Here is a 24,802-nt window from a genome sequence, read left to right as displayed (position 1 = left end):
GGATCAATCAAGCTTTAACACAACATAACAACAATATTTCAAGATGCCGATGACTGACTTTTTTTTAAGATTAGATTACCTGCAGTGTAGAACCAGGCCCTTCGGCCCAACAAGTCCACAATGCCCCTTGGAGCTATCACCCAGACCCACCCCACTATACCCCACCTAATCTACACATCCCTGAACACTACAGGCAATTTAGCATGACCAATCCACCTAACCTGCACATCTTTGGACTGTGGGAGGAAATTGGAGTACCTGGGGAAAACCCACGCAGACATGGGGAGAACGTGCAAACTCCACACAGACAGTCACCTGAGGCTGGAATTGAACCCAGGTCCCTGGTGCTGTGAGGCTGCAGTGCTAACCACTGAGCCACTGTGCTGCCCCTTTTTTCTGTGAACAAGGCCATCAGCTCCAGGTTCCACTTCGATCTATCCTTTTAACCCTCCGATAAGCCTTCACTTTCTACCTCCTCTGTTTGTTCTTCCACTTTGAATTCTACTGTCCCAAACCTTTGCTGTCTTCTCTACAAACACCTCTTAGCCATTCTCTTCACTATGGTACCAGTGTATTTTCATTCTTAGTGTCTTGAAACTTCACCCAAATTTCCCTATTCCTGTTTTTGCTGTCTTCTTAATCTTCCTGTCTTCACACAAACTCAGCATTTTTTCATGACTTCTTTCATTAATTCATGGGATGAGGCTCTCACTGGCCAGGCCAGCATTTATTGCTCATCCCTAATTACTAGGAGGGCAATTAAGTGTCAGCAACTTTGCTGTGGGTCTGCAGTCACATGTAGTCTGGGCCAGGTAAGAATGGCAGTTTCCTCTACTGTGGGTATAAGTGAGCCAGATGGATTGTTCTGACAATTGACAATGGAATTATGGTGATTATTAGTCTCCTAACTCCAGATCTTTTTTGAATTCCAACTGTTCAACAGGTGAGGCCATCATACTAATTGAGACAGCAAAGTGCCGTATTTGGTGTCTTTCGGCATGTCATTGCAAAACCACAAGATTACTGACCTTAAGTTACTTCACCTAATATCAACAGTCAGTCTCTCGGGATATTTCATCGCCTGGAACAAAAACAGAAGTTGCTGGAAAAACTCAGCAGATCTGGCAGCATCTTTGAAGAAAAAGTCAGAGCTAACGTTTCGGGTCTGGTGACCCTTCCTCAGAACTGACTTTTTCTTCACAGATGCTGCCAGGCCTGTTGAGTTTTTCCAGCAACTTCTGTTTTTGATCCTGATTTACAGCATCCGCAGTTCTCTCGGTTACATTTTTTTTAATGGCCTGTACTCTGTGATGCCATCATCTGTGCCAATAAGGCTGAGCAGCCAGAGTGAAAAATTGTACACTTTGTCAATCACAAAACAGAATTTGGTCCTTCTAACAAATCAGAATCTACCAAAATCTATGCAAAATGGGATAAAATCTTGAAAAAAAAAAGAAATTGCTGGAGAAACTCAGCAGGGCTGGTAGTATCTGTGGAGAGAGAACAGAGTTAACATTTTGAGTCCAGTGGCCATTGAATTCCCAAAGAAGGATCACTGGATCCGAAATGTTCACTCTGCTTTCTCTCCTCAGTTCCTGCTACTGAATTCCTCCCGCAATCACTGTTTTCACTGGGCCAGCTCTGCTAGCCTATATTTTATGGTCTGATTCTGATTAACCTATGAATAATATATTCAACTCCTGATAAAACTTAACTGATCAGATTCAATTATGTGTTACGTTCCTAAGTTTAATACCTGCAGCTCTATATTACCAACAATTCTTTGTGCTGTCAAATAATATAATATGTTCCAAAGCACTTACCCAGAGCTGGTCTTCATGGCTTGAAGGGTTCGTTCTTATGAAAGCCCCATAATATGTTGCAATATTCCTGTGATGAGAATACTTCTTCAGCATGTTAATTTCGAGTTTGATTTCTTCTTCTTCATCCTGTTTTAGAGATAAAGTGTTTCAATGTCAGTGTCTGAAGCTGATCACAACTCTATGCTTGAGCTTAAAGGCAGATTGAAGCAGAATTTATGAAGCAAAGTGCTGTCATTTACTGATCTGTCAAAGTTGCATCTTGTTCTACATTGTCTTCTTAAAGAGTAGGGAAATGCAGGAGGACAGGGGATAATGTCATCAATAGAAAATACTGTCCACTTGTATCTTTTACAAACGAGAAAGATAACTCGTGGTTCTGAATCTTCAGCTTTTTTGGTGAAGTACGAGGTGCATTGAGTGTTTTGGAGGGTTTTTCATGATGAGGCCTAAGCTTGTTTTCTTGATGTATTTCACCAAACCAGTCATGTTATCCACCTCCCCCTCCCCTAAGGCATTTCTTGCCCCAAAACAATTGCACCATTCCCTGGGCAGTTTACCACTGTCAGGAAATCCTGAAATTAACTAACATCCCTTTTAGCCACATGCTGTTTAACAGCCTGTTGCGCACTGGGGCCAGTGCTGTTAGTTTGGAACTGCCCTGCACAGTTCCTGACATTTGCTTCAGGCGTAGCAGTCATGGGGGAATTCACTTTTGCTAGAAGGGACTTGAAGTTCCTGCTGGAAGAGATGATGCAGAGGTAGGATTTCCTCTCCCGCCACATCCCTGGACCAGAAGTGGAGACTTCGACACTGGTCCATGCCAGAATGATCTGAGGTTGCCACCCAGTCTTCAGGAGCAGAACTGTGGACAATCTCAATTTTACAGTGTGGAGAACATGGGACTGTGCTGAATAATGGAGCTTAGCACTAACCAAGATATGGATGAGGGTTTCAGAAGTAGATGAGCTTAAATAAATTGTAAAGTGTTGAGATTATGGGCTGATTGGCCTCCTTTTACTCTAGAATTTTCTTTGTTTATTCATGGGATGAGGGCATTGCTGGCCAGGCAGCATTTATTGCCCAGAAAGTAGTTAAGTGTCAACCACATTGCAGTGGTTCTGGAGTCACATGTAGGCTAGACCAGGTAAGGACGGCAGCTTCTTTCCCTGAAGGATATTAGTGAATCATTTGGGTTTTTCCTGACAATCGACAATGGCTTCACAGTTATCATTAGATTCCTAATTCCAGATATTTATTGATTTAAAATTCCACAATCTGCCATGGCAGGATTTGAACCTGGGTCCCAGAATGCTATCTGGCTCTCTGGATTAACTGTCCAGCGATAATACAACCATTGCCTCCCCACAACTAGAAATGACGAGGAATTCGCTGTACTGAAGTCTGACTTTGAGATTAAACATTTTTAGCTGTGACTCTCACTTCGGATAAATGCTAACACATCAGTTTCAGACTGAGAATTAGAAATTTTCTCTCCGCATTTCAATTAGCTTTGACATTACGCACTTACTGAAAAATGATCATGAGTGGATGCCATATACTACTCCCGAACGTATTCTTAAATGAAATGAGAACTGGTATTCCACCCAATCTCATTGTTTCTATATCTGGTGATTTTTAAAAAAAATAAAACTGCTGTTAGTGGCTTGGATGTGTACTGGGGAGGCTGACCTCTCTGCAAGTTGGAGATTGCAGGCAAGATTGAACTAGTCAAGCAAAGGATGATGACATTCACCCTAGTTCCAGAGGAGCATAGGGCTGTTCTCTCATTCGAGGTGACTCATGGTGGTCTAATTTGAGGGTCATCACACCGCAGGTGAAGGGAGAGTTTGAGAAGTTGGGAGCTTCATGCCAACCAGCCAATGTGGGAAGTCAACCCACACCATTAGCGTCACTCCACATTCCAAACCAGCTGTCCAGCCAACTGAACATTGTATGAATATAATGTTCTTGCCACTTGGAACATTCATGTTAGTTTTCATCAAAAACCTAGCAGCACCACATGTAACACGTGGAAAACAGAACCATCACTTTATCAGAGCTGACTGTCAGAGATGGAAGACCAAAATGAAGTGTGGGAGGTGGCTGACTCCATTAACAGGACTTGAAACATAAGTCAATATGTGCGGCACTGTTATATTTCAGCACTTACTGAATGCACTTTTGAAACAAGTTGGCTCATTGCCCTGTCTCATGCATATACACACACATGGCTAATTCTGCTTGTTTTGGGATCAGTTCTCATCTGTATCAGATATGCATTTATCTGCAAGCTAGCTGTCATTCAAAGGGATTTGATAAGATCAGAAACAAAAATGGGAGAGATTAATATGTATGCAGGTGAGAAATGACTTTACCACACCAATGAAACGCTTGTTGTTAAGCAGCTTGTGGTAAAGCTGACGGGGTGTTGGCTCCACACCTTCAATGCTGCAAATGTTAAACTGTGAGAGGATGTGCGATTCTTATCAAAGCTGATGGGCAGAGTCTTCCCACAACTCAAAATGAATGATCATATCTCTCACAGCTGCTGGGAAGCTGGGGCAGCTGTCTTGATATCTTGTGACTTTTTAAAGGGTGGAAATTCGGTCCTTTATCAGCTGACAGTACAGCTATGAAGCAGCAGTTTGGTGGAACTGCATGTTGATGCTGCGAAGAGATGACGAGACACAGCTGCAAATTTGTGAATCCACAGTAGATAAACTGTCCCTTCCTGTAATCTCATTGGGAGAAAGGACTGAGCCAAGGATTTGTGTTTGACACTGATATCAAAGACAAAACAAGGAAATCTGCAGGACTACATATGTATAAATGTAGGAAATAGGAGCAGGAGTACAGCATATAGCCTGATGAGCTTACTCCATCCTTCAAAACTAACAACTGTACCTTCAAGTCCATTTTCACTTCTGCACCTTATACCCCTTGTGCTCCACGGGACCAAATATCTGCCTACCTCAGCCTTAATTACATCCGACAAAATATACAGGATCCGTGATCTGGGATAGAAAATAGAACAGTGATCAGTACAGCACAGTGCAGGCCCTTCGGCCCACGATGTTGTGCTGAACTTTTACTCTAAACCTGAGGTCTATCTAACCTCCAGCACTACCTGATACTATCATCCATATGCCTATCTAATAGCTGCTTCAATGCCCCTAATGAGGCCGACTCCACTACCCTCTCTGGCAATGCATTCCACACCCCTATCACTCTCTGAGTAAAGAACCTACCTCTGACGTCTCCCCTATATCTACCTCCACTCACTTTAAAACTATGCCCCCTCATAATAACTACCTCCACCTTAGGGACAGGTAGCTCCAGCGATTTAAAGTGCTTCCAGCGCAGAAACTCTCCTCATATCAGTCTTAAGTGAATGGAGTTTCAAATGAGACTGTTGCCCCTGCCCTCAATGGCCATGGGAACAACCTCTCTGTGTTTACCCTGTTGCACCTTTTCAGAGCCTCGTGGTGAAAGATTGACACTCATTGGAGAGCTCTTTAAAATGGAGGCACAGACGTGCTGGGAAGACTGGCCTCCTTTTACACTGTAACATCAGCAGAAAGACATTCTCAACAGTACCTCTCATGGAATTTGCAACACTTGCTGAAGAATGCCATCTGTGGGGACCTTGTGGTCAAAGAATGGTACGAGATACCAGTGGCACGAAATGGGCAATTAACTTAATTCGCAATACAGCATGTAAGAAAGGTAATTAAAAGTAAAAAAAAGTGTTCCCAGAGAGGATGGAAAAGGTATACCATAAAACATGTAAACAAAGAAACCATGGAGGTAGATTGCTGCCCTGATTATTCATATAATGAACAGGCAAAATATAGCACAGTTGCGGCGCTCTGCAGCACGTTTAAGACCATAAAACTGTTTTAATTCCTCACAAGACTTTCTGAACCCCAAATTATGAGCCCTTTCAGGATGTAGCTGCAGCTAGCATTTAGGGAGACAAACGATATGTTTTTCACCTTAAGAGGATTTAAAAACAGCCGCGACGATGACTTGCAGTGATTCCTTTAAAAAAATGTCATTTAGGGGTTGAAGACGCCACTGACGAGGCAGCATTTATTGCCCATCCCCAATTGCCCAGAGAACAGTTAAGAGTCAGCCACATTGCTGTGGGCCTGGAGTCACATGTAGGACACACCAGGTAAAGATGGCAGTTTCCTTCCCGAAAGGGCATTAGTCAAGTAGATTTTTTTTACCCCAACATTCAACAATGAATTCATGGCCATCATTAGACTCTTAATTCCAGATTTTTTTGAATTCAAATTCTACCAATCTACCATGACAGGATTCAAACCCAGATCACTACCTGGGTCTCTGGATTATCAGTGCAGCAATAATACCACAAGCCCATTGCCTCCCCTATATTAGATTTACAGGGTCTCTCTATGACCTCCACTGCAGAACCTTGCACAGTTTTGGTCTTCTGATCTAAGGAAGGATATAATTACCATACAGACATTGCAATGAAAGTTCACCAAGCCAACTGGCAAGATTGTCATATGAGGAGAGATTGTCTGTTCTCTGGATTTTCAAAAGCTGAGAGATAACCTCATTTATAGTTACAAAATTCTTATGACAAGGTGCGATAAGATGTAGGTAGGTAGGATGTATTCTATCTGAAACCAGGGGGAAAAATCTCAGGATAAGGAGTAAATCATTTAAATGTGAGCTGAGGAGGAATTTCTTTACTCAGAGGGTGGTGAATCATTGGAATTGTCTACCCTCAAGGACTTTCGATGCTCAATCATTGAACAGGTTCATGCCAACAATCCTTAGATTTCTGGAGACTAATGATATCGAGGGATTATGGGGAAAATTGTGATTGATGATTAGCCATGCTCAAATTTTGGAAGAAAGGAGGTGAACTGTGAAGGTCACCCAGGTTCTTGTTTTACACTGAAGGAAGAATGGTATTTGTAGAATAACTAGTGCAGCATATAACACACCATATTTAGCTAAGATATCAAATAACTTTGGTAAACAATGTGATTATGGTTTATTGCAGGATCATACCATCACCGAGAGTGGCAACTGCCAATTCTAACCAAGCCCTGTGGTTAGACTGAATCTGCCACAAATACTGAGAACCAACAAAAGGGCACAAAAAAGGAATAGGCCGCATTCTCACCAATCTGCAGATGTATCTGACCATTACAGGGTTTGGAGAAATGATCAATGTACAGTCCTTGTGGTGATAAAGTCTCATCTTCACATTGTGAAGATGCTTCCTTCAGGTTATGCTGCATTACCACTGAGTGAGATTCAACAGAACTGGCAAAGCAAATTTCAGCATCCAAGAGGCTGGGCCATCAGCTGCAGAACTTAGTTAAGCACTGCCTGACATTGCCCCGCTGTACTATTACCATAGTGCCAAGTGATCAATCCTAGTTCAATGTAGGAGGCAGTAGATAAACCAGGAGCAGCACGAAAGCGCTGAGGCATTGACTTAGAGAAGCTACAAACGGGACTACTTGTGTGCCAAAGCAAGGGAGCAACAACTGATAGACAGAGCTAAGTGATTCCACAACCATCAGATTAGATCTAAACTCTGCAGTCCTGCCACATCCAGTCATGATTTGTGGTAGACAATGAAACAATTAGCTACAGGAAGGGTCTGCATGTATCTCCAGTCTCAAAGATAGGCATGAATCAACAAATCAATGTAAAAGATAAGGCTGGAGCATTTGCAACTATCTTCAGCCAGAAGTGTCAAGTGGATGATTCATCTCAGCCTCCTCTAGAGGTGCTCAATCTCACAACTGCCAGTCCTTAGTCAATTTGATTCACTTCACCTGCTATCAAGAGACAAGGGAAGGCACAGGATACTGAAAAGGGTATTGACCCTGACAGCATTCACAGATTAGTGCTGAAGACCTGTGCTCCAAAATTAGCTGCACCACTAGCCAAACTGTTCCAGTACACATACAATATGGACCTTTCACCAGCAAGGTGGGAAACTGTCCAATTGTCTCCTGTCGACAAAGAAAAGGACAAATCAAGCCTGGTCAATTACCACCCTGTCTACCCATCTATTCTCAAACAACAGGAAAGTGATGCAAAGTATGAATAGTATTATCAAGCAGCACTTGCTCAACAATAATGAGCTCACTGATGTTCGGATCAGTTTCTGCCATTATCATTTCAGAAAGGGCATTAAGAGCCAATTGTGTGCCTGGAGTCACATGTAGACTAGACAGGACAAGGATGGCAGTCTTCTTCCCTAAATTACATCAGCCACTTTGCTGAAGGCCATACTTTTAAAAATGACTTTTTTAACTAATGAGTATTCATTGCATACAAATATTTTAGAATTATGAACCAAACTAATCTGTCTTCTTCATGTGTTCAGTCCAGCAAGTTTCACTCTAGTGTGTCTTCCATCTCCACCCTCACTGTGATAGTTATACTCAGTGACATATAGCTGCCTGAGATCATCACAAAGATAAACAGTAAAGGTTTACCACATAGTATTTCATAGCTGTTGACATTCCAGCTGAAATATGTGATAGTTTCTTGTGAAATGTTAGACATATTATTCATTACCTAATGTCGCTTGAAGTCAAAGTCCAGTATATTGATGATGATCATGTAGTGCAATAGTTAGTATGATAGTATAAGTAAATATTATTATTAGTTACTGGTACACAAACTGGTTAGACTCCTTTCTGAATCAATCCTTTATATTCTGATAGTTAGAGGTTATGTCATGTTGTCAATTAACTCATTCAGGTACAAACTGTCTTATATGACATATACAACTGAAGCAGCTTTTCTCCTCAAGAATTCAACTTCTTCTTAGATGTACGTAAACATTCAATCCGCTATTTAATTATGTTTTTGTGCCTGTTCCCCTACTTTTAATGCTTCAGACATGATACCAAAATCTCTTTGTTCCTCCACAGCCCCTAATTTCTCAATCTATAAGAAATGTTCCCTAAGCTGGACTCCAAATTCCCAACCTCTCAGTGTGCCTTAGGTCCCTTGGTGATTTCCCACGCACACAACTTACGGACCCTCCTAATGGCATGTCATCTGCAAACTTGGGCACAAGCTCCTAATTCCTTTGTCAACATCTATGATGAAAAGCTGAGGTTTTTGAACCATGCCTGACGCTCTATAAAAATGCCAAAGAGTATTCAGACATTACCAGTCTTTCACAAACCCATATTGATGTTCCTTGATCTTATATGTCCGAGTTTTTGATCACGACCTCTACCGACAGATTCCCAGAGCTCAATTACAAACTGATGGGTTTAAAGTTACCTGATTTCACTTTCACTCCCTTCTTGAACAATGGAATGACATTTGCAATTATCCAAATCAAACAGCACAAAGAAAATATTTTGGAAAATTTGGATAAATTCATCTGCCAATTCCCACTGAACTTTTAACTCAGCTTAATCGTTGATATGTTCCTGAACAGGGATCAAAGCTTCTTTGACCTAACTATCCTGAGAGGTTAGTGCATTTTGATGTTCAAAAATTTGTTTTTGATTATATGTAACAGGCAAAAATAAATCACTGAATTCGAATCAGTACTTGATCATTTATTAGTTAATTAATGACCAGCAATGAAACTGAGCTGCTCACTTCCTTTTATTCCAACTTATACAGAGATTTATGACCTTAAATTAATTATGATCGGAGAATGCAGTTCCGTTTACGTTACATCTTTAGTAGTTCACAGGAAAAGCTTTGATGAGTGCTATAGTGAAGACCACAAGCCAGAAAGCAGAATTAGACCATCTAGTCCATCTGGTGTGCCACACTGCTTTGAAGATGGCTGATTTGTTTCTCATCCCCCTTTTCTGCTTTCTCCCTATAACACCTCTTACTAATCAAAAATCTATCTATGTCTTAAATAGACTCAGTGACTTGGCCTCCACAGCATTCTGTGACAATGAGTTCCATGGGGAAGCCACTCACTGCTTGGAGAAATGTCTCCTCATGTCAGTTCTAAAGGGTTGGCCCTTCACTCTGGGGCTGTGCTGTTGGGTCCTAGTTTCTCCTACTCTTACTGAGGATTGCTGCACACCGACATGGATCCACTTGCAAAACACAGCTCATGAGTTGGGAAGCTGTCTGCTCAATCTTACAGCGTTTTCAGGAGAAATCTTGGCTCAGAAAAGATTTGCCAGGATGTTGCCAGGAATGGAGGGTTTGAGTTATAAAAATACGCTGGATAGGCTGGGACTTTTTCCACTGGAGCATTGGAGGTTAAGGGATAATCTTATAGAGATTCATAAAATCATGAGGGACAGCGATAAGGTGAACGACAAGGGATATGTTTTTCCCAAGGTAGAGGAGTTCAAAACTAGGGGGCACGCTTTTTAAGGTGAGGGGAGAAAGTTTTAGAAAGGACAGAAGGGGCAACATTTTTTTACACAGAGACTGGTTTGTATGTGGAATGAACTGCCACAGAAAGTGGTGGGATGCAGGTACAGTTACAGCACTTAAAAGATAAATTCATGAATAGGAAAGGCTTGGAGGGATATGGGCCAAATACAAGCAAGTGGGGCTAGTTCAGTTTGGGAACACGAGCGGCGTGGACTAGTTGGACTGAATGATCTGTTTCCATGCTGTGTCACTCCAACTTTGATGCAAAGTCAACATCCAAAATAAAATCAATGGTGATTTTGTCTGCAAAGAGTAACATCAGAAAACAATGTGGACACTTTCCTTATCTGATGTAAAACAATGGGAGCTAGAGTGTTAAGTGTGGCTGTTTCGCTTTAACTTCCTGCTCTTTGCAACTTTGCCTTAAAACCAGACTATCTGCAACATCTGGGCAAAGCAACAAACTATTTTCACACGTGAACAGTTCAGGAATGACTTTGTCATGAGTATCATAAAACAGCCTCACGAGTCAGAGACAGCCGCTGCATCACATGACCAAAACAAACTTGAGTCATACGATTAATAGAGTAAAAATGTATCGTAAAGGATATGAAACACGTTTCAAAGTGTCACAACCGCGGAAACGTGCCTTATGTCTTGGCATGCGAGTGCTGGAAATAGAATCTTTGACAGCCATCATAAAAGTGGCTAAAAGCATCACTCACTCATGATATTTTTGCCAGATTTACCTGTGCACAAACGCAATTACATTTCTGTCTCTAATAACCCTAATCCTATTTAAACACAACGTTGCAGAAGGCAGGGAGACAGCATCTTGTCACGTTATTCTGCAAACCCCACCAAGGTCCAGAGTTGAAGAGGGAAAGAAATAAAGATTTCCATTTATATAGCACCTACCATGATTCTTTTTATCCAACAAAATACATTTTGGAGGTGGTTACTATTCTAATCCTACGAGGATGCACTAGTGTATTGGGTGATCTTACAGGACCAATCATCCAGTGGTTTTGGGGAAACCCTAAGGGGTTCAAATCCTACCGTGCCTGTCAATTGAATTTAAATCTAAAATTGAAAATAAGCCTTAGCAATGATGACTGTTGTGTAAACAAAAAAATCTGGCTCATGAACGCCCTTTGCGGGAGAAATCTGCCGTCTTCATCTGAGTTTGACCTACATGTGACTCCAGACTCAGACTGACATGGTTGATTCCTAACCGCCCTCTGGTTTGGCACAAGTAAGCCACTCAGTTCAAGGACAATTAAAGATGAGCAGCTCAGTGGTGCCTACATCCCATGAAAGAATAAAAAAATCACCGACAGTCATAGATTCATAGATTGATACACCAGCAAAGTCACTTCAGGCCATCAAGTCTGCACTGACATAACCGCCACCGAAAGTGCACGAATCTCAATTTCCTGCACTGGTCCGATTTCTTTGAATGTTCTGATATTTGAAATACTCATTCAAATTTTTTTTGAAGTTTGTAAGGCTTCCATCCTCCACAGCCTTCCTAGGTGGCGCCTTCCAGATTCCTTCCAGTCGTCGGTTGAGAAATTTTGTTCCCAAATCACCTCTGAATCTCCCGCCCTTTAACCTAAAACTATGCCCGCTCGTGATTGCCCCCCCCCCACTTAACAAAGGAGAACAGCTGCTCTCTATTCATGCTGTAATACTCTTCATAATTTGATACACCTCAGTCATGTCCCCTCTCAGTCTTCGCCGCTCTAAAGAAAACAATTCAAGCATACCTAGTTTCTCCTAAAAGCTCAGTCTCTCCATCCCAGGCAACATTCTGGTGAACCTCTTCTGTACTCCATCTAGTGCTGTTATATTCTTCCTGTGGAGAGGTAACCAGAACTGCGCACAGTCCTCAAGCTGTGGCCTGACCAATGCTCTGTACAACTCCAACATTAGCTCCTTGTTGTCATACTCTATGCCATGACTGATGAAAGGAAGATGATGAAAGATGTAGCGCTCAATTCAAACACAGTAAGCTCCCACACACAGGAATATGGTAACAATGGAGAATTGGTTCTGGTAATGTAAGTTGAGGGATAAAATGCATGCGGTTTATTGGTGGAATCCTTCCCATTCCTCTGAAATAATGCGATTTTCCACACCAATCTGAGAGAAAGAGGATATCTCAAATTAGCATCTTATCCAAAAGATGGGAATCCAAAAACTGAATTTCTTTCTATAAAATGGCCCTGAACCTGTTCATCAGCAGTAAAGACCAAAAGATTCCATTGGGTGTGTCAGACACAAGCCAACCCACTTCCATCCTTTGACTCAAATCCAAACTATTTCTCACTGAAGTTTAGGAGATTGAGGATGACCTTACAGATGTTTATAAAATCATGAAGGATATAGATAAAGTGAATGGCAGGTGTCTTTTCCCTAGGGTGGGGGATTTCAAGACAAAGGGGCATATTTTATGGTGAAAATAGAAAGATTTATAAAAGACATGTGTGGCGATATTTTTAAAAGTGGCTCCTGTGTGTATTGAACTTCTAGAGGAAGTGGTAAATGTGGGTGCAGTTACAACATTTAAAAGACATTTAGATAAGTACATGGATAAGAAACGTTTGAGGGGTATGGGCCAAACGCAGGCAGGTGGGGCTGGTTTCGTTTGAGAGGATGGGCGGTATGGAACGGTTGGACTGAAGGGTTTGTTTCTGTGCTGAATGACTCGAGAACCCTAACAGGAATAGAAATTATGATTCAAAAACTTGAAATGAATGTACATTTTTACACATATAAAGTTAACAAAAGCAGCTTGTGGGTACCATGATGCACCTGAGGCAGCTAATTTTTGTTTACATTTTCCACACACAACTAAAGCCCAATTTTTAAAAAGCAAATACAGCTTGTCGTTAATCCTTTTCAAGTTTAAGAACACACACCACACAATGAGGGTCTTTCATTTATCGTTCATCATTATATTGTTATAGGGTGGAAGAAGATGTTAAGGCAATTTGAGAACATTTTTGACATATCAGAACATAGAAACAACACAGGCACTGCATTGATTCTAAAATTTTGTTGAAACATGATGTCAATTACACTTGAAAATAAAGTTATTTGTCTTTCCACAAGAGAACAAAGGCTGCATCTCAAACACAGGAATGTAGGAACAGAACTAGACCACTTAACAGGCATTTGATCCTATTTCAAGAGATAAAGCAGCAAACCGAGGTAATCAGTTAACCTAAGCTTCCGGGGTTAGGGTTGGGACTAGAGTTATTGCAAGGTGTTTTTAATTGGCTGAGGGGGCTGGAGGAAAATTTTTCAGTGCTTTATTTCCCTTATTGGCCCTTGGTTTTCTGACTGGTCTCCTTTCTTCCAAGAGGTAACACGCCTGCTTGATGTAAAATGTGTCTCATTCTGGTACTCCATCAGGCATCATAATATTGGGACAAGGTCAATAGACCATATTATCTTTCTCGACCCTTCATCATTTTTTGTTGAACTGCAGGAGATTCAAAATGCAAATTATTGTGTGGGATTTAAAAGCTTTCGGGACATAAGCCTCAGGATCATTAACAAATAGGTTGTTATGCCATAATTTCCTCTGAATTATAATCACTGATCATTTTAACTTCATTGTAAGAATGAAGCAGTTCAATGTTTCGGTGCTTGAGAAGTGGTAATGAGGCAATATTTGATGTTGTGTGGAGGAAACATGGAAAGGAAATGACCCATTTAGTGGAGATGCTGCTTGGCCTGCTGCGTTCATCCAGCTTCACACTTTGTTATCTTGGATTCTCCAGCATCTGCAGTTCCCATTGTCTCAGACCCATTTAGTCATTTCACTTTATAAATGGGGATATGGGCTGAGGTGCCATCAGACTATGTGGGGGCTCCCTTCTCAGCTCCCACTTCCCAAGGAAATCCCTTTTACAGTGTCACAACGTCATGCTGTAGTATGGCACTGCTAATTTCCTTCAAGTAAATATTAATTAAATGTACTCAATGCCATGTGATACTCCCAACCGAGTTTCAGTTCTCTAGCAGAAAGCACAATAAAAACATTCTCCACGTCATTTCGACTTTCCACCACAATTATGTCCTTGCCTCCGTCCCTTGGGCTGAGACCACCAATTTCCTATAGAAAGATCTATTAGATTGGTAGAGGCTTCAAGTGGTTAGCGGTGGACTTTGTTTGTGGAGGTTACAATGAAAGCAGGGCCACTTTTAAGACATGTAAATGGTCAATATTGATTACCAGATCATAGGATCGTAGAAAGAAGAAGTTGGTCATTCAGCCCCTTCTGCCTGCTGCTATTTAACTTGATCATGGCTGATCTCGTCTGCCAATGCTCAATTCCCACATTATCCCCATATCTCCTGATGTCTATAATACCAAGAAATCCATTGATCTCCTCATCAAATAAGCTCAATATGGAATCTCCACAATGGTTTTGATTAGCCAAAAATTAGCCACCCTCTGCCTGTGTATTTCAGTAGTAATTGGCCAACCTGCTGTTCTAAAGGTGAGCCACTAATTTACAGATACCCACATCCATACCCAAGGGAAACATCCTTCATACATCTAGCCTGTCTGTGTGGTTCTATGAGATCACCTGTCATTCCTACAATCCCTAAGGAGTGCAGGCACTTGCTCCTCAAATCTCAAAGGACAATCCCATGATACAGTTGAAGTCCAGGTATTCAGCATTGTATTATCTTATCATGGAATCGCTACAGTGTGGAAGCAGGCCATCCAGCTCATTAAGTCCATACTGACCCTCTGAACAGCGTCCCATCAAGGCTCACCCTCCCTACCCTATCCCTGCATTTCCCATGGCTAATCTACCTAGCCTGCATACATTTTGGATTGAGGGAGGAAACTAGAAGAAACCTACGTAGGCGCAGGGAGAATGTGCAAACGTCACACAGTCACTTGAGGCTGGAATTGAGCCCAGGTGCTGTGAGGCAGCAGCACTAACCACTAAGCCACTGTGCAACCCAATCGTCTGCCTTCAGTTGTTCTGCTTTGCTTCTGTTGAGACTGCTCAGAGGGAAACCAGGCATATTCTGAGTGCAGAGAAAGTAGACCAAGTCATACTGAGCAGAAGTGAAATCACTTTAGAACTTGAAGCCGTAACTTCTGGTCAAACGGCATGTGTAGGAACCATTGCAATTATTTAATTAGATGAAAGAAAATCTGTACACTGGAGCCTCTTCGGATAAATCCAAGTAAATATGAAGACACAGCATAATCCATCAATAACTAACATCAATTAATAAAGCTTGCACAACAAAACCAATGTTAGTTACCAGATTCAAAAGCAATCTTATCTCATCCATTCAAAAGTATTTGTATTCAGCTTGGATTTTAAGGGCGTCTGGACATCTCAAAGCACATTGCAGCTTACGGACATATGAAATAGGAATATAAGTTGACCACACAAGGCTGCTTCATCATTCAACAAGTGTCACAACAGATCTGATTGTGTTTAAAATTTCCAATTCTCAAGTACTCCAAAGTGAACACAGCACAGTCGATTACACGAGCCAAACATCCATCCATTGAGGTATCTATACATCTTGTTACTTCGAAAAGGCAGCCAATGTAATCAAAGGCCCCTCCCACCCCAGTTATAATTTCTTCCAACCTCTTCCATTGGGCCAAAGATACAGAAGTTTAAACACACCGGCCAACAGATTCGAGAATAGCTTCTTCCCTGCTGTTAATAGGCTTCTGAATGGACCTGTCAAATTTTAAGTTTAATATTGATCTCGTCCTTTGTGCACATTCTCTGCAGCCCATAGTTTTACATTTTTCGCTCAGTTCTACAACACTAATGCACTTTTTACAGTATGATCGGCCTGTACTGCATGCAAAACAAAAATTTTCACTACCTCGCTACATTTGATGATAATAAATCAAATCAAATCATTAAAAATCAATGCTCTTTGATTCCTTTCCCTCACAAGAACCTTTCCATTTCTTCACTTCAAAAAAATTAATGACCTTGCTTCCACCAGCTTTGGAGTTAGTGTTCCAAAATCTCAAAACTGTACAAGAGATAAAATTTATCCCCATCATTGTCCTAAAAGAGTGATTCCTAATTTTACATTAAAAAAAGTTCAATGCAAACAGAATCTGTGGCCTATACAGGAGAGCATTTACTTTCTTTAAACAATTCTATCCTTACTAATCTTCATTATCCTTCTTAAGCATTGATCACACATAGAATGCTGGAGAAACTCAATAGGTTTGGCAGCGTCTGTGGAGACAGAATCCAAATTACCACTTCAACTATGGCATGACTCTTCTTGAGAAGCAAGAGGTTTTAAAAAACGGGTTATTTTTCTTACTTTTACAGAAGCAGAGGAGGAGAAAGAAGGCAGACGGTGTGAAGACCCAGTGCAAACAGCAAAGGGGTTGTTAATAGTTATAAAGAGAAAAGAAAGATGGTATAAGGATGTAAATGAAGGCATGAAAGGGACAGAATTAGTCCTTCCTATTAAGCGCAAAGTAAAACAAGACACAAACAAGGGACATCTGTGGGGAAGGCAGGTGGGGGTGGGGGATAGGGGGTTGGGGAGTGGGTTGGGTAAGGAAAATGGCAGGTGGGGGTGGGGGATAGGGGGTTGGGGAGTGGGTTGGGTAAGGAAAATGGCAGGTGGGGGTGGGGGATAGGGGGTTGGGGAGTGGGTTGGGTAAGGAAAATGGGGAATAGATATATTGCAATCAGTTTCTGAACTTAGTTAATTCGATCTTGAGACTGTAAAGTAACTTCATGGGAAATTTGGTGTTGTTCCTTAAGTTTTCATTGTGCTCCATTGGAACCTTGCAGCAGGCCCAGGACAGGTAGGTTAGCACAGGAAAAAGGTGGTGCATTGAAATAGCAAGCAACTGGGTGGTCGGGTCATTTCTACGGATAGAGTGGAGATGTTCTGCAGAATGGTCACCAGAGTGTGGTTGGCCTCGCTAATATAAAGGAGATGTATCATGAGCAGCAATTGCAATAGACTGAACTGAATGATGTGCAAATTGCTGCTCCAGTTGGAATGTGTGCTTGGAGCCTTGGAAAATCACGGGGCAGATGGTGAATGGACTAGGGGTACACCTGCTGCAGTTGCACGGGACGCAACAGTGGGAGACTTACGAAGCATTAGGGGTGATGCAGGGCCGGGGGGTCACGGAGGGAGCACTTGCTGCAGAATGATGAATGTGGAAGGGAGGGTAAGATGTGTTTGGTAGTGGTGTCTTGCTGGAGGTGGCAAAATAACAGAGGACAACCCTTTGATTGTTGGGTGGAAAGTGAGGACAAGGGGAACCCCATCATTTTGGAAAGGAGGGAGATGGGTAAAAATAGAAGGGTAGGAGATTTGTTGGAAATGACTGAAGGCCCTGCCAATCACAATGGGTGGAACCCTCGTTTGAGGAAAAAGGAGGATATGTTGGAGGCAGCCTGGTGGGAGGTGACATCATCTGAACAGATTTGACAGAGAAGGGAAAGCTTGGAGATTGGAATGGAATACTTGCAGGAAGCAGGGTGTGAAAGGATTAGTTGTGGTAACTGTGGGACACAGTGGGCCTGTAATGGATATTGGCGGACAGCATATCCTCAGAAACGGGAACAGTAAAGTCCAGGGTGGGAAGAGTCAGAGTTGGACCACGTAAAGGTGAGAGACGAACCTTTTGGCAGCAGCCATGAAATTGATGTTGATTAATTGGAACCTTGGTTATAACTCTACCATTTAGTTTTGTGGATTGACCCTTGCCGTCCTATGTATTACATTGTATTGTACCATCTACAACTTTTTAAGGATGTGTACAAACATCACCTTTTAAGACTGCATAACCAAGACTCCTCCAGTCTTTCCTCAAAATTTAGCCTTATATTCTAAAAAAACAGTGGCATGGCTCTGTCAAAATCCATTCCATGACTTGTATGTTTCCCTTTTGACTCCAGAAAACTTGCTGTAGAAAATGGAAACAGTAATCACCTTCATAAGCAGAAGCTTCTGAGAAAATAGCAAAGTTTTGTGTGAGCAGGATCGGAAAAGACATACCATGCACTCAACAGATGGATGAATGACAGATTTTGTTGAAGAAGAGGGGAAGAACAGCATATCTATTGCACTGAAATCCATCTTGTTGACCACAAGCCTTCAAACTAAATTTGATTTGGTCTGCTGAATGATCATGGGGAATTTCTGTACCTCAATGATCTCAAAAGCATGTTTCTCCATTACGTATAACAATTAGTGTCTTTTTTTATTGGACCGAAGCAGGAAATTCCCATCAATGCTCAGAGTTTTAAAATGAAGAACTAAAATTATCCAAAGGCTCTTGAACCCAGTTTCTGACTCAAAACATCACCCTGTTGATGTAAATTCTTTTCTGGGTTATGATTTTGATTGCAACTGATACAAAAGCACTGAGTTTACAGACATTTTTGATTGAAGATTCCTCCCAACACACTCAATCTGTGTTCACAGCAAAGCTGTTTCCATTAACAGATGCATTTCTCCTATGAATTGCAACATAAAACCATAGAATTGAAGAATTATCAATAGTTACAGCACAGAGGATGGGCCACTTGGCCATTTGGTCATTTTTCTCTTTGCAAACCGTCTACTGGAATATTTCACTGAGTGTCACTCCCTCGCCTTTGGTCCTGCTTATCTCCATTAATAGACAATGATCAAATTCCCTTTGGAATGCCTCAGTTAACCTGCTTCTCCATACATTCAGGCAACACACTGCACACTCTAATGCTTTTAAGGTGCTTCCAAATGATTCATTGCCAAAATTTTAAATGAGTGATGAGTGATGACTCCGCTGCGTTGCTGTAGCAGTAGGTTAATAAAACAGAAGAGTGAAATCCTCAGGGATACCCTATAATGCATTTGCAGCTTTCTTGGGCTTCACAATTCGCTTTTACCACCTTTAATTAGTGAGGCTTCGAAAGCTAGACTGTGAGGAGAGATTATAAAAACTGAGATTCTATTCCCTGCAATATAGAAGGCTAAGGAATAATTTAACTCAGGTCTTTATGAGTTTGAAAAGATTTGAAAAGGCAATTCAGAATAATCATTTTCTGATGGGGGAGTTTAGGGCTCGGGATCATGATCCTAAAAGCAGAGAACTGATGCAAAAAGGGTGGTAGTAATGTGAAGCTGTCTTTTTCAGAAAAGAACAATATATTATTGCACAACAAATAAAGTCAAGATCACTAGATTTTTATTGAGGAGCTGAGATGGGTGGTTAGAATTGGAAATATAGATCAGCCATTATCATATTATGGTAGAAGGTGCTTCAGGAGTTTAATAATGTTTTCTTCTTCTTAATGTTTCTTTAAGTAGAGGCAGAGCAGATGAATGAGTGGCCTCACAATGCAACCAAATAAAAAAATACTGCAAATGCACAGCGGTTCTGTCAATATCAAGGAAGAAAGAGGACCTTTCTTCAGGTTCACACTGGCCATAGTATTTAACAAGGAACTGCAAAATTCAGTTGACCTGGAAATGTGTAATTGATTTTTCTTTTATAGTCCTCAAGAAGCAAACCATGTCACAGGTGACATTTTTTCATTGTCTTGTTATCTTTTCCAAGTACACCGGGAGAATTCCGGAACCGGAAAGCAAATTAAATCTGTGAGGAGCTAAACATTGTTACAAATCAAGGCAGCAGATTGCAAGTAAATGATCCTCTTCTGAAAATAGCAGCTTGTTGTGTGAAAAGTTGAAGAAGTGGGACTGAAATCTCGGATGTTTGAGTCTTCCTTTTGAAGAAATTGCAAAAGAAGTGCAGCTGGCAGTGAAATGAAAGACATGGGATAAATTGCAATTGTGACAGTCTCAAGTACATTGTGAAAGACAGACTGTGACCAACTCAAAACCAAAGCTTGTTGATGCACAGTGAAAAAGTAAAAGCCCAGGGAACCCATGGAATATTTATTTTTAATTGCAGCTGTAAAGATGCTGGACTGCATTTGAACCCAGCGATAATTGCAGAGGTTAAGTGAATTGGGATGGTGCTGTATGAGTAATACTTGCTTTATCATCCAGAGTAGCAGTGGCACTTGACCTTCTGCATCCGTAAACCACACTCCAGACCCAAGAACCCACTGACCCCAGACAAAACCCCCTGTCCTACCACTAGACTTGACACCCAGGATCTAACACCCAGGATCTGATAACTCCCCAAGGCCCTCAGACTTGAATTCCCTTTCCCCACTCCAGATCTGACAAGCCTAAATTGGTCAACCTCTCCTCATAAGACAACTTGCCCTTTCGTTTTGTCGTTTGATTGCTTCTCATGCATTTACAATCTGACTTAAATAAGGGGACCAATGCTGTACACAGTACATGAGATGTGGCCTCACCAGTGCCCTATATAACTGATGCATAGCCTCTCTGTACATGTATCTAACTCCCCTTGCAACGCAGCAAACTTCTCTCGAGTTTGGTTGACAACATCGGTTGACGATTTCACCATTGAGTTTGGGTGGTAGGGAGTGTGAAATATCTGTTCTTCAATGAATTCAGAATTGTACCTGTCCGCAAACCTTGTGCACCACCCAACATTGTCCTTGAATTCTAGAACCCAGAATTTCCTCGCTTTACTGAGGGTCATATCTGACCATTCTGCTGATGTCCATCAATGCTTGCTGCTGCCATTTCCTCCAGTTAAATTTGAGCTGCGTTCATGTTTTACCTTTGCAAAGGCATCATGATAAACGGTGTGGTAGGCATTAGTCTTGTTGTTTGAGTGGGAGATTGCTGCTGGAAGTGGTGGAAGGACAATTGAAAGGTTCCAGTACAAGCTTCTAAAACTAATAAACTGTAATAATAACTGCTGAATAATTATTAAACATAACAGAAGTTTGAATCTTTAAAAACTAGGCTCGATATTTATGAGCTATATGAGACGTACGATTTTATGGCCGAATAAAAGTGTCACTTTTTAACACAAAATTGACCTTTACACCAGTAGATATGGGTAATGGGTTAAAAATTCCAACACCTTAAATTGGGGAGCGATTTATGCCAGAGGAAAAGAAGTCACTGGCATATGCAATTGTGAAGTGCAAGAAATCCCAGATACCTATTATAACTTTTTGCAAAATGCACATTGGTTCAAGTTAGAACATAGAACATAGAACATAGAACAGTACAGCACAGAACAGGCCCTTCAGCCCACAATGTTGTGCCGACCATTGATCCTCATGGATGCACCCTCAAATTTCTGTGACCATATGCATGTCCAGCAGTCTCTTAAATGACCCCAATGACCTTGCTTCCACAACTGCTGCTGGCAACGCATTCCATGCTCTCACAACTCTCTGCGTAAAGAACCTGCCTCTGACATCCCCTCTATACTTTCCACCAACCAGCTTAAAACTATGACCCCTCGTGCTAGCCATTTCTGCCCTGGGAAATAGTCTCTGGCTATCGACTCTATCTATGCCTCTCATTATCTTGTATACCTCAATTAGGTCCCCTCTCCTCCTCCTTTTCTCCAATGAAAAGAGACCGAGCTCAGTCAACCTCTCTTCATAAGATAAGCCCTCCAGTCCAGGCAGCATCCTGGTAAACCTCCTCTGAACCCTCTCCAAAGCATCCACATCTTTCCTATAATAGGGCGCCCAGAACTGGACGCAGTATTCCAAGTGCGGTCTAACCAAAGTTTTATAGAGCTGCAACAAGATCTCACGACTCTTAAACTCAATCCCCCTGTTAATGAAAGCCAAAACACCATATGCTTTCTTAACAACCCTGTCCACTTGGGTGGCCATTTTAAGGGATCTATGTATCTGCACACCAAGATCCCTCTGTTCCTCCACGCTGCCAAGAATCCTATCCTTAATCCTGTACTCAGCTTTCAAATTCGACCTTCCAAAATGCATCACCTCGCATTTATCCAGGTTGAACTCCATCTGCCACCTCTCAGCCCATCTCTGCATCCTGTCAATGTCCCGCTGCAGCCTACAACAGCCCTCTACACTGTCAACGACACCTCCGACCTTTGTGTCGTCTGCAAACTTGCTGACCCATCCTTCAATTCCCTCGTCCAAGTCATTAATAAAAATTACAAACAGTAGAGGCCCAAGGACAGAGCCCTGTGGAACCCCACTCACCACTGACTTCCAGGCAGAATATTTTCCTTCTACTACCACTCGCTGTCTTCTGTTGGCCAGCCAATTCTGTATCCAAGCAGCTAAGTTCCCCTGTATCCCATTCCTCCTGACCTTCTGAATGAAGGTAGAGCTCAAATCAGATTACAGGACAGTTTAATCATACGGGAGTCAAGAAAGGACACGAGGTCATCCAAATGTCAGTCGAGTTGTCAGCATTCAATTTTTTATTAATCTGTTTATATTTAAACTAAACATCTGGTGCAAAATAGCAACTCATTGCAGTCTATGGGATGTCCTGTAGTATATATTTATTATAAAGAGATGAACAATCCTATTGAATGACCAATGTTCAAGATTTTCATTTGCAATCATATATCTAAAGGGTCATTTCTCCTTTATTCATTAACAGGATGAGGGCGTCAGTGGCTGGGGTAGCATTTATTGCCCATCCCTAACTGCCCAGAGGGCTGTTAAGGGTCAACCACATTACAGTGAATATGTGTATAGGATAGTCACTGTTAAGACTATTAAGGAACTCACAAGAAAACTCATTACTTCTAGGACATAGAATTTGCTGCCCCACTGAAATTGCTGAGAGATTGACAGCGAGGGGGAATTAGAAAGATCTACTGCATAACAGCTGTGCTGGGGTTACCACAGTTTCTTCAGCTGGTAGATAGAATCATTCCTAGTGTTAACTTGACTTTCCCCATCGCAGATGCTGCCAGACTTGTGGAGTTCTTTCTTCTTTTGTGCTGTTTATATTGCCAGTGTTGCAGTGGCTTTTGTGCTTTTTTAAAAAAAAACTATGATTTTGGAGTGCAGATTGTTCCAGGAGATAAAAATGTAAGAAAGGCTTTAAACTTGCATCCCTGCTGTAGTGTGAAGCACTGCACCAGTGGTAAGGCAATGGGCTGACAAGATATCCACACAAATCTCTGAAAAGCATTGGCAGCTCTTCACAGAGCACCCAAATAATTGACAATAGCCTATCAACAGAAAAGTAAGAATCACTCGCAGTTATATAGCGCCCCTCACAGAGGTCCTAAGTCAGTGTCAATGAGTAGGCAGTGTCTGCGCTCTGAGACCAGGGCTCGTGCACTCTGTCTATTTTTTCTTCTTCTTTTCTCGTTTTATTCTCTTTCTCTCAGTATTTTAGTTCTTTTCTCGCTTATCTTCTGGAGAGAGAACAGGGTCCAGAGCTCGGCAGCAGTTGGTGCACGGCAAGGAGGCAGCTAGTAAGGCAGTTGGGACTCCAACGCTTGGCACCATCGTCATGGGCCAGAGCAGTTGGCAGTGAGATGGTCAGTGACCCCCAGGTGGGCACTGGCAGGGGACGGTCAGTGAGCCCCAGCTGTATACTGGCAGGGGGCAGTCAGTGAGCCACTGGTAGCCACTGACAGGGGCGATCAGTGAGCCCCGGATGGGCACTGGCTGGGGGCAGTCAGTGAACCCTGGGTGGATACTGGCAGGAGGTGGTCAGTGAGCCCCTGGTAGGCATTGGCAGGGGGGCAGTCAGTGAGCCCCAGCTGGATACTGGCTGGGGATGGTCAGTGAGCCCTGGGTGGGCATTGGCTGGGGGCGGTCAGTGAGCCCCGAGTGGGCACTGGCAGGGGGTGATTAGTGAGCCCCAGGTGGGCACTGGCAGGGTGCGGTTAGTGAGCCCTGGCTGGATACTGGTTGGGGATGGTCAGTGAGCCCTGGGTGGGCACTGGCTGAGGGCAGTCACTGAGCCCTGGGGGGGCACTGGCAGGGGGCAGTCAGTGAGCCCTGGGTGGGCACTGGCAGGGGGCGGTTAGTGAGCCCCGGGTGGATTCTGGCAGGGTGCGGTCAGTGAGCACCAGGTGCACACTGGCTGGGGGCAGTCACTGAGCCCCGGGTGGGCACTGGCAGGGGGCAGTCAGTGAGCCCCAGGTGGATACTTGCAGGGGGCGGTTAGTGAGCCCCGGGTGGGCACTGGCGGGGGCGGTCAGTGAGCCCTGAGTGGGCACTGGCAGGTGGTGATTAGTGATCCCTGGGTGGGTAGTGGCAGGGGGCAGTCAGTGAGTCCCGGGTGGATTCTGGCAGGGAGCGGTCAGTGAGCCCCAGGTGTATACTGACAGGGGTTGGTCAGTGAGCCCCGGGTGTATATTGGCACGAGGTGGTCAGTGAGCCCCGGGTGTATACTGGCAGGGAGCGGTCAGTGAGCCCTGGGTGTATACTGGCACGAGGTGGTCAGTGAGCCCCGGGTGGGCACTGGCAGGAGGTGGTCAGTGAACCCCTGGTGGGCACTGACAGGGGGCGGTGAGAAGGCAGCGCAGAGAAGAGCATTCCCAGCGCAGGGAGTGTGAGTGCGAGTGTGAGCCCTCATGGGCAAAGCCCAGCATGAAGGCCATAGCTAAACTTCTTACTTTGTCTATGTTATGCTGGGAAGAGCTGCAATGTCAAACTTCTAACTTATTTCTTTATTTTTCTTCTTTGTGCCTAAGATGACACAAGGAATGG

At 42.7% G+C, this 24,802-nt stretch overlaps 1 protein-coding gene across 1 annotated transcript in view; it reads right to left on the bottom strand.

Moving 5' to 3' along the window:
• Positions 1–24,802, bottom strand: part of si:zfos-2326c3.2 (mitogen-activated protein kinase kinase kinase kinase 4) — a 282,941-nt gene that overhangs the window by 180,936 nt on the left and 77,203 nt on the right. The window contains exon 4 of the mRNA XM_059651336.1: positions 1,824–1,949. Within this exon, the coding sequence (XP_059507319.1) occupies positions 1,824–1,949 (126 nt within the window). The remainder of the gene's footprint in view (positions 1–1,823; positions 1,950–24,802) is intronic.

This window comes from Stegostoma tigrinum, chromosome 15 (assembly GCF_030684315.1).
Source record: "Stegostoma tigrinum isolate sSteTig4 chromosome 15, sSteTig4.hap1, whole genome shotgun sequence".
Classification (NCBI taxonomy): Eukaryota; Metazoa; Chordata; class Chondrichthyes; order Orectolobiformes; family Stegostomatidae; genus Stegostoma; species Stegostoma tigrinum.
This window is presented reverse-complemented; position numbering and strand designations above follow the sequence as displayed.